Source organism: Temnothorax americanus, unplaced genomic scaffold (assembly GCF_048541705.1).
Source record: "Temnothorax americanus isolate GAGA-0224 unplaced genomic scaffold, ASM4854170v1 Scaffold168, whole genome shotgun sequence".
Taxonomy (NCBI): domain Eukaryota; kingdom Metazoa; phylum Arthropoda; class Insecta; order Hymenoptera; family Formicidae; genus Temnothorax; species Temnothorax americanus.
The window spans coordinates 161095-172921 of NW_027509305.1; the positions used below are offsets into that span (position 1 = coordinate 161095).

The window sequence follows — 11827 nt, forward strand, 5'->3', positions numbered from 1 at the left end:
ACCGCAGTCATCCACGACTTGGATTCGTAAATACAAACTCGTACTCCGGCTGGAAAACTTTTCTCGTTATTCGGATAATACAGTAAGTCCCTCACACCGACAAATGAAATACGTTTGTTATGTAAACTTAAATAACGCGCGAATGCTATAGTGGAAACTTCATTACGGCAGTGTCACGAATCAAGTCCATTGCGAATATCAATTCATGATTGTTTGCATGTAGGATTACAAATCTTTCACCTTAAATCTTGAGGTAACAACATTATATTTTGTATTATTAAAACATGCCAAAAGTTATATTTTCTTGTTTGTTCCTCCTTACTTGGACTCGTGCTAATTTTATTTCGACAAATATACTTTAAAACAGAGCAGAAACTTCAGGTAATTAGTCGGAACACAGAAATAAAATCTTGTATACAAGATAATCTTATATTGAAGTGCAAATGGCTTTCAAAATAGTTGTTTGTTGAGAAAACAATAATTTTTATTAATACAATTTGATATCAGATTATAGATTTATTCATTAAAATCGATTCATATTTTATCTATTATGCATTGTATTAATTTATGTGTAAAATTAATATAAAATTTATTGATAAAAATTATTTTTTGCTTCCTTATAAAGAAAGCTTTGTTTTCGTAAAAAAAATTTTTTTTTAGTTGCTTTTGTTAATGTGTTTAAAAGTTTAAAATGTCGAAAAATTGCTATTTTAAAAAATGTCGGTATGTGTGTATGTATGTGTGTATGTGTGTATGTCTGTGCCAAATTTACCGAAATTTCTATAACTCCAGAACTGATCAACCAAATCTTAACGAATTGTATATGAAATAGGGGTAGAAAAGACTGAAGAGCAGCGCCCGCGAATATAACAAAATTAAAAATAAACCGATCTTAAAATTTACAGAAGTTAAAGCTATTACAAACATTTTTTTAAAAATTAGGGACTTTTGATCACGTATAAAGCTGAATTAATCAACCAAATCTTAAAGAATTATATATGAAATATATATAAGGGTAGAAAAAACTGAAAAATATAATAAAACTATAAATAGATCAATCTCTAAATTTGCGGAAATTAGAGCATAAACAAACATTTCTGCAAAAATTCATTAAATTTTATTAAAAAAGAACCCCTTGATTATTAGCAATTTTTATTATGTGTGTATGTGTGTATGTATGTGCCAAATTTACCGAAATTTCTATAACTCCAGAACTAATCAACCAAATCTTAACGAATTATATATGAAATAGGAATAGAAAAAACTGAAGAATATATAGAATTAATAAAAATTGCTAATAATCAAGGGGTTCCTTTTGCTTCGTCAATTTTTTTACTCAAGAATTAGAAAAATAAAAAAAACGGTTTACAGAAAATTGGTAACAAAAAACTATACACTCTATAGTACTCCCCGGAAAATTCTACCCCTATTTCATATACAATTTGTTAAGATTTGGTTAATTAGTTCTGGAGTTATAGAAATTTTGGTAAATTTGGCACATACACACATCAGAGTTGAGAGACTTGTATGTAAGACCGTGATCTTAAGACATCACTTTCTCTGTGAGGAAACCAAATGCAAATTTCTAATTTACACTATTTTTTTATTTTATTGCTGAAAATCGATAATTACAAAAAATGCTGCATATTTTAATTGCATAATAAATTACGTAAGTATAGAGTTAAAAATTTAATATTTTCGTAGCGACGAGAATTGTCTCATACATTTTAATTCTTTTTTTGAAATTTGTAGAAGAAAGATTTGATGCAGATTGAGATTTGCGTGTGGTAAATAGAACAAATAAAACAATATTGAAATAAATAAAAAGTGATTGCGCGCAACAATAAATCATTCAATCTAACAACGAAGCAAAATGTTGATTGCCTCGCGGTTTATTTTAGTCTTTTTATATATAAACGCGAAATTAATATTTATGAACTCGATAATTATAGGCCACCTTCCCTCTAATGACTTTAATCTTGACATATATTATATACTAGATTCCCCTCTCCCCAAACTCACTTATTAATTAGAAGCACCTTTGATATTCTTTTTTCTCAAACTCTAACCTACATCTTCGAAATCTTTTTTAAAAAATAAAAAATAATAGATAATATTATAGATGCAAATTTGCATATTGTCAAATATTTCAAAAATGTAATCCCTTATATTAAAATATTCAAATTTTATTTTTGCTTACGCCTTGCGCGTTTTCACCCTCCGTTGACCCGCCATTATTAACTATCTTTCATTTTCTTCAATTTTATTTTTTTTTTGAAATCATCAAAAAATAAAAATAATTTTGGCACCGGTTTCAAGAAAATCAATTTTTAATGAAAAATTATCCATTAATAAAAAATTAAACTTATCTTCCAAAAATTAAAAAAATTTTGACGACTCCTATTTCATATATAATTCTTTAAGATTTGGTCAATTAATTCCCGAAAAACTGGAAAAATTTTGTAACCGGTTCCCAAACAAATCGGTAACGAAAAATTATACACTTTATAGCAATCCCCGGGAAATTTTACCTCTATTTCATATGTAATTCTTTAAGATTCGGTCAATTGATCCCTGAAAAATTGAAAAAATTTTGTAACTGGTTTCCCAAAAGATCGGTAACAAAAAATTATACACTTTATAGCAAACCCCAGGAAATTCTACCTTTATTTCATATACCATTCTTTGAAATTTGATCAATTAATTTCCGAGAAATTTGAAACATTTCGTAACCGGTTTCCACAAAAATCGGTAACAAAAAATTATCTATAAAAATTTTCCATAAAAAAAAATTCAGCTTGATATCTCAAAATTTACGGAAATTGGAGCAAAAATCGGAAACCCCTTTATTATTAGCAATTTTTCTATAAACTCATTGTAGCCATCCTCAAAAAATTAAAAAATTTTGAAACCGGTTTCCAAAAAATCGATTATAAAAAATTATACACGTCTTTGCCATTCCCGAAAAATTAGAAAAAGGGCATTGTTTTAAAAAAATAACAAAAAATTATCTTCAAAAAAATTCAGCTAATATTTCAAAATTTAAGAAAATTAGAACAATCACGTACATTTTTTTAAACAAATCGGAAACCCCTTTTAGAAAAATTAGAAAAAGTTCATAACCGGTTTCAAGAAAATCAATTCATTAATAAAAAATTATTAAAAGGGTTTTTTTGCAAGTAGAAACCTTTGCTCACAAAGCTTCCTCTATTTGTTTTGGTTTCCTCGTAGAGGAAGCTTTGTGAGCAAAGGTTTCTACTTGCAAAAAACCTCTTTACCAATCATCGCCAAATTCAATACCGGTCTTCCTTGAATGATACTCTATTGATTAAAAAAAAAAACAGCCCGATATCTCAATATTTGCGGAAGTTAGAGCAACTAGTACTTGCATCTCGAAAGAATTATATATGAAATATAGGGGTAGAAAAGACTGAAAAATATAATAAAATTAGAAATAGTTCGATATCTCCAAATTTGCGGAAATTAAAGCATAAATAAACATTTTTGCAAAAATTCAAAATTTTATTAAAAAAGAACCCTTTGATTATTAGCGATTTTTATTAATTCTATTATATTTTTCAGTCTTTTCTACCCCTATTTCATATACAATTCGTTAAGATTTGGTTGATCAGTTCTGGAGTTAGAGAAATTTCGGTAAATTTGGCACAGTCATACATACATACACACATACACACATACACACATACACACATACACACATACACACATACATACACATACCGACATTTTTTAAACTAGCGATTTTTCGACGTTTTAGAACATTCTGAACACATTGGCAAAAACAACTAAAAATTTGTAACCGGTTTCCAAGAAGATCGGTAACGAAAAATTATACACTTTATAGTACTCCCCGGAAAATTCTATCTCTGTTTCATATATAATTCTTTTAAATTCGGTCGATTATTTCCCGGAAAATTAGAAAAATTAGAAAAATTGGTTTCTAAAAAATCGGTAACGAAAAACTATACACTTTATGGCACTCCCCGGGAAATTCTACCCCTATTTCACGTACCCTTGATAAAAATTCGGTCCACTAACGAATGAGTAGTTCGCGGTCAGACAGACAGACGTCCGGTACTTATATATATAGATAGATCATCCTTCTGAGTAACTTTCAATAAGTTTTAACCGTCGCTCGTTATTTATTAAAAAGTTATTAACAAATGTGTGTAACTAAGAAATATAACAGTTTGTGTCAATACTAAGGGAAGTAATTTGCTGATATATATGTGTGTATAAACAGTACACATGCAGGCGAGGAAAGGGATACTGACTCTCCCAAGCAGGGGTGGATGGAGCTAAATCTCGCTTCGCGTGGAACATTGAAAATTTGAACCATACAATAATAGACTTCGTTTTGCCTTGTAAACAGGGATAGACCTTGTTTCGCGTGGATGGTTCTCTAGACAGCATACGGTTCGGGTTTTTAACTTTCCACGCGAACCGAGGTCCACCCCGGCCCACCCACCCCTGCTGGCGGGGCTACGCCCCTCCCCCGCCTACATGTATACTGTCTATACACACATATCAGCAAATTACTTCCCTTAGCACTGACACAAACTGTTATATTTCCCAAACTTTTTTGTTAGTAACTTTTTAATAAACAACCAGCAATAACGGCTAAAATCTTTTGTATGTTACTCAGAGTAATATCTTGAAAACATATCTCAAAGTCAAGACCATTGGAGGGGGTCCCCTATAACGCGTAAATACCCTAAAATATTATACTTGTAATTATTAAGACCAATAATAGTAAATATTGATTTAACAATTTTCAGTACTTAACAATTTATGATTGCAACTATTAAAATGTTTCTTTTATACATTTCTACATATTATGTACATAATATTAAACAATTTTTTAAATATATTTTAATACATTTTTGCTTTTTTATATGTGGGGCACTCTGCGTAAAATTTGCGCATTTTTACCCTGATCTACTTCAATAATTTTGACAATTTTTTTCCGAGAAATATTCTGAAAAAGAGAAGATACATATTTTTTGGTTTAGGCTTACGATCAATATTTCCGATAGTGTGATTTTTGTAAAAATTGAATTTTTTGGTAACTCTACTTTTTCAAACGTTAATATTTTAAAAATGTTCAATCCTATCAAAAAACGGTTTGTATAAAATTTGTTCAGTTTAAAATGAATTACATGATGTATATATTTTTTTTAATTTTTGGACAGTCTAAAGTGTTATACAATGTTAAAAAGGAAAAAATCGTTTTTTGTAAAGTTTGCAATTTTTTTTTATTAAAATAAAATTTGTAAAAATTTTATTAAAATTACAAAATTTTTAAGACCTCTTGAAACATGGCAAGATTTTTTTTCAAAAAGTTTTACCTAATTAAAGTTTTTGTAATAACCTGGATTCAACATTACTCGGACTAAAATAGTCAAAATGCATCCGTTAGTAGCAGATTAATATTATATATCTTGATGTTATGTTGTTACGAAATAAGAAAACACATTTTTTGGTGTCATATTTTATTAACCATAACAAATTTTCTGTACAAAGCCTGTGTTTTAGGATTAAGCTATATAGTACTCAATATCTTCCGAAAAAAAATATTTTTTAGCGATAACTTTCCAGTTGCCAATTTGGATAATGCACTGAAGATATCGAGTACTATAGCTTAATTAAATAGAATTAGTTATAAAACGTAACACAGGCTTTGTACAGAAAATTCGTTATGGCTAATAAAATATGACACCAAAAAATGTGTTTTCTTATTTTGTAACAACATAACATCAAAATATATAATATTAATCTGCTACTAACGGATGCATTTTGACTATTTTAGTCCGAGTAATGTTGAATCCAGGTTATTACAAAAACTTTAATTAAGTAGAACTTTTCGAAAAAAAATTTTGCCATGCTCCAAGAGGTCTTAAAAATTTCGTAATTTTTAATAAAATTTTTACAAATTTAATTTTTAATTAAAAAAATAGCGAATTTTACAAAAAACGATTTTTTCCTCTTTAACATCGTATAATACAACTTTAGACTGTCCAAAAATTAAAAAAAATATATACATCATGTAATTCATTTTAAACTGAATAAATTTTATCCGAACCGTTTTTCGATAAGATTGAACATTATCAAGATATTTACGTTTTAAAAAAAGTAGAGTTACCGAAAAATTTAATTTTTATAAAAATCACACTATCGGAAATATTGATCGTAGGCTCAAACCAAAAAATACGTGTCTTCTCTTTTTCAGAATAGTTCTCGGAAAAAAATAGTCATAATTATTGAAATAGGTCAGGGAAAAAATGATAATTTTACGTAGAATACCTCATAAATAATCTCGAATAACTTTTATTCAGTCAAATAAAAAAATGACGTCTTCTTACTCACAATAATGACTGACTAGAAATTTATGAATATTGGAGTATACTCTTCAATCAATTCTCCCTCCAATAGGAATACCCTTTCTAGAAACTTTATACTATTCTGTTGGAAATGTATCATTGATGAACGAGTAACCAGGACAAAGCGAGCAGTACAAACTTCATTGCAAATCTATTCGCGAATAATTATCTCTGTTAATTATAATATATGTAGTTTCGAAACATTCACGACGCCCAAAATATGCCAAGATAAAAAATAGTTAAGAAAAATTTATTGTATAAACACACTAAATGTAAGAAGAGCGTTTATTTTTAAGTTTAAAATTGTCATATATTAAAAATTATAATTTATAATAAAGAAGTAAAGGATTATAATTTCTTAAATATATATTTTTTTAAGAAAGAAAATACGAATGTGCAATAATAGTTATTTGTGTAACAAGTGCGGGAAGTTGAGAATTGGACACGCGTGCGGAAACATTACCGAAACATTACCGCACTGTTTCGACTCGTATGTGGAATTGGCTATTTGTCGCACAGATGGCGTGCGCGTAATGGGCCACTTTCCACGCACGTGTGATATAAATATTATTTGAAAGCACTCACCTAGTAAAAACAAGGCACAGTAACGTAGCACTAAGAATCATCAGCTGTTGACTTAATGCCGATTGGGACTTTTGCATTGCTCGGTGTAGGTCGTTCTGAAATATAATTAAGTTGACCGCGAATCAGATTTAAGCTTGACATAAGTTACGGTTAGTTTGGATGAGGTACTTACAAACATATTTTCCAAAGAGTGCTTTGCCAACCAACAATTTAGGAACACCGGAATGAACAGATTTCTCATTGGCGGATATAATAACTGCAAACACATAATATAGATATCTCTTTAATTATATACCATCTTCCACCTGATTTATTAGGATATTATAATATTCTGTTCTTTAAAAATTATAATTACCACTCTACATTTTTAATGGTTTGTAAATTTATTATGGAATTAATTGGTTCCAGCGTGTTCAGCCATGTTCTAGTTTCTCAATAAGAAAATAGCTTTCAATTTAATCGTTATAATTTTAAAGCATAATCTGTTTTTAAGATAACAAATTATTTATTAGAAAAAATTAAGTTAAATTATTATTACTTTCAAGTAAAAATAATGTAACTTTACAGGTAAAAATTTTTTTGAACAATTAAACAATTAAATAAAAAAGTGAAAGGAGTGGATTATTTTGATATATATTATAAATTATAATATGTAATAAAATTATTTATGCCTATATCTATTGTGCGTGTTATATAAACTTAAATTATTCTAACAATTAGAATCAAAATTCATGCGATCCAAGCTTAGGTCTTTGAAAGTCTTATATTAGTTTCTGTATACATATATGTCTATATATATACATATAATTTTTTCAACGAACTGCGCGCCGATTATTTGTCGAACTTAAAACACAGTAATTGTTAGAATTAAAAACCCTTCCCTCCCCGGAATTAAATCGACTCGATTTAATTATCTAAAAACTGTAAAGAAATTTATTGCGAAAAATATTACCTCAGCCAGGGTTCGAACCTGGAACCTCCCTCATTCCGTGTAAGGCGTCGTACCAATTCGACCACCGAGGCATGTGGTAATATAGTGTGTTTTAAGTCCGACAAATAATCGGCGCGCAGTTCGTTGGAAAAATTATATGTATATATGTATATAGACATATATGTATACAGAAACTAATATAAGGCTTTCAAAGACCTAAGCTTGGATCGCATGGCTTTTGATTCTAATTGTTTGTATATCGTTACGATCCTATTTTTCTTATTATTATTTAAATTATTCTTCAAACAATTCTGAATTATATCGTTTCTTTCACGTGCTTTTTAGGGCATGTTTAAGTTTTTTGGATAATAATAATTGATTTAATAATTAGTTAAACAAGCATTTGTGTTACAATTTGCAAGGTATATAGTGACCATAAATGCTACGTCTATTATTAGGCAGTTGTATATATTTATGATGTAAATATCAACGCAGCTGCTTGGTTTGAACGTTTGAACATGAACATTTGCTCATTGTGCTTGCTTTGCAGCATCAAAGATCCACATCATGCTAGACGACAGAATATATGTTTGAATATTAAACTCTAGAATGCGCACTAGCTTTAATACATCTAATTGTATATATCGTTAATGCAAATTTGAATATATATCGTTGAAACATTTTTCTCATCACATTTTCTTTTAATACTGCAGAATTCAATTGCTTTGTTTTATATTTTGTATTTTTTGTTTATACTTCAAAATTCAGAAAAAGATGAGACTAAAGATAAATATATAACAAATTACAAGACATTATTTTTTACCTTATTTAACCTATGTTGAAGAAAATATAATCAATCAATATTGTTATTTTCTTAATGATTCCCAGGTAGCAAGATGACGTCTAAAGACGTCTTAAGGTAGTTCGATGATGAAAGGCCGAAGTCAATACAATGTTTATAATTTTTTTATTTTTATGATTATAAAAAAATAGAATAACGCATCGCAAAGCTTTGTAACGACGTAAAAAGAATAATTAGTAAATAATTTTTACGTTGTAGAATAATATTTTGCCTGAAATAGATTAAATAAAGTGTGTGTTAACGCGTCGCTTGACTAGTTTTCAACTTTAATTATTAATTAAAAAAAAAACTGTACGGTGGATCGTGTTCACTTTCAACTATAGGCTTCCACACAGTGTCCTCTTTCTATCGATATATATTGTTCAGACATTTTTGGCAAAAGATTTTTCGCAAACTTGTGTTATTCATAGGAAAATAACTTCTTTTCTTATTAGACCAATGTTAAGATCATTAAAATCACCTAATTTTAATATTAAATATCTTGAGAACGGGACAGTGAATTATCTTTTTTCTGGGCTTAATTGATTCAGGAGAGTTCCTTTTTTCGATATAAAAAAATAAAACCTATCACTTTTGGCAAAAGTTGTTCATCATCGAACTACCTTAATGACGTTTTATTGACGTTAGAGACGTCATTAAGACGTTATCAATACGTCATTTGACGTCATTCTGCTACCTGAGTTGGTGTTAAATAAACAATTATAATGTTATATAAAGTTAATTAACAAGATTTTTTGGAATTCTATTTTAAAGTGTTAGAATTACTTTAGATTTTTTTATAACTGCAACTTTTTCACGTTTTTATGGTACGAAATGTTCATAAATAGATGTAAAACTTGAAACTTGTACATCCAGTTTGCACGCTACATAAACGTCACCGCATAATCTAAAATTAATGAGGTTAAGTTAATTAAATTCCAAAGCGCAATAACCGTGCACGTAATGTCGTTACGTATTGTGTCCACTGTGAGATAAAGGTTATTCCCTATGGGACATGTAAAAATCGATACATTATAGTTGGACGTATGCAACTGAAAACGAATGAAGTTCTTGCATTTTCATGCAAGTGTGGTTACGTTTAACATATATGTATGTACATATACAAGATTTTTTTAAAAATTTTATTGTACTTTTGTGTCAACATTTTAATTTTTAATTATAAAACTGTCAATTATTATTTACTACGATTCTAAGCCCGGAAAAAAATGTTTATATACAATTTTATCTAATTATATATAACTTTGTAGAGATAATTACACCTGAATTTTGACCTGATCTAATTATATATTTAAATAGATAAAATTGTATATGATTATATGATTTATATGTAATTAGATCAAACTATGCATACTTTATGTATATATAAATGATTAGATATAATTATATATATTTTTTTATACAATTAGATCAAATCTTTAATGGGTCTGTTTTTGTGGTAATTATGTAGAATCAAAAGTAAAATAATTTATTCCATATATTATAACTTGGCACTGCTTGAGACAGTGCCGTGTCTCTTGATACCGTTTTTATACTACTGTTCGTCAAATTTTAAATACGAGAAACGAATCCTATCGAATGCCATCTATCGGATAATCCAAATTTAAAGTTTATATATGATTAGGGGAGACCGGGGCTAAGCTAACACTATTTTTTCAAAAGCAATTTTTAATATTTAATTAAAAATTTTAGGCAAATTCAATGGTATATATTTAAAGAGTGTTTCTTCAGGTACAAAATTAATTCAGGAAGTTTTGCTGTACGTCGCTTTGTTTTGCCGCCAGGAAAGGAAAAGGGACGCGAAAACAAATTTTCAAATTGGAAAATGCTGGGGTAAACTCGACACTTTGCCTGATCGACACAATTTGATCTGGAACTTATTTTTTATTGTCTAAAACTAACAAGGGAACCTCGCGAAGTGGAAAATTCTGATTTTAATATAACTTTTCACACATGTAGGGGAGGTGAAAAGATGAATTTAAATATTTTTTGTAGCGGCCCAAAAACGGTTTTAAAGGGTGAAACCACCTCTCATATGTAGAGCGGTTTTCTGCTTTTCTCGATATATTTCGAAAAGTATTCAAGATGTTTCAAATAGAAGTTTTATAATAAAATCTCTTCTATTCAACAACATTAATATAATATTTTTTAAAAATAATTTTTTAAACAAATTTTTTTTTTCAAAATTTTATTAATGTGATTAAATAGAGATGTTTTTATTATAAAACTTTCATTTGAAATATTTTTTTATATCTCGAATACTTTTCGAAATATATCGAGAAAACCAAAAAACCGCTCTACATATGAGAGGTGGTTTTACCCCTAAAACCGTTTTTGGGCCGCTACAAAAAATATCTAAATTTATCTTTTTACTCTCCCTACATGTGTGGAAAGTTATATTAAAATCAGAAATTTCCACTTTGCGAGGTTTCCTTGTAAGTATACATTTGTTTATCGTGTAATTAAAAAATACAAAAATTTGGAATTAAGTAAAACAATTATTGGAAATAATGAAAACAAAAATTGTTGAACATTCAATTGTTTTCATCTAAACCCATGTCTAAAAAACAATTTATGCAAGTAAATTCGCGATTAGACGTGCGCACACATTTGTCATGGAACATATAGCTGCATGATAAACATCGTTTGTTATTAGGAGTTGATAAAACAGCGTGGTGTCGACTTTGCCCCAAACGTCGTTTTTTACTTTTGTTACTACAAAAATATAAAAATTTTGAAGATATGCAAAAATTATTATCGGATTTGTATAAAGCATCGAATTTTCCATCAAAATCACTAACCGGTAGATTCACAAGAGTAAAGCTCGATGAAAAAGTAGACATTTTTAAGAGATCAGAAAAATTACTTTTTACTATCAAAAACGCTTATGTCGCGTTAAAAATTACACTATAACTCAGAATGTTACCAAATTCCGTTGATAATACTGGCACATAAAGACGAATTTACAGTAGGAAAGGCAAGTTTCTACGATAGATTTAAATTGGCAAAAAGCCTAGTGTCAAGTTAGCCCCGTTGTCGACTTAGCCCCGT

At 28.8% G+C, this 11827-nt stretch overlaps 1 protein-coding gene across 6 annotated transcripts in view; it reads right to left on the minus strand.

Annotated features, from left to right (window-relative positions):
- Positions 1 to 7237, minus strand: part of Slo2 (slowpoke 2) — a 62255-nt gene extending 55018 nt beyond the window's left edge. For all 6 annotated transcript variants that reach the window (XR_013256433.1, XR_013256434.1, XM_077403070.1 and 3 more), the window contains exons 1-2: positions 7159 to 7237; positions 6987 to 7081 (exon numbers count right to left, since the gene is read on the minus strand). Coding sequence is in view for 4 of the 6 variants with exons in the window: in XM_077403070.1 (XP_077259196.1) it covers positions 6987 to 7081; positions 7159 to 7227 (164 nt within the window). In the remaining 2 variants the exon portion in view is untranslated. The remainder of the gene's footprint in view (positions 1 to 6986; positions 7082 to 7158) is intronic.
- Positions 7238 to 11827: the final 4590 nt, after the last annotated feature.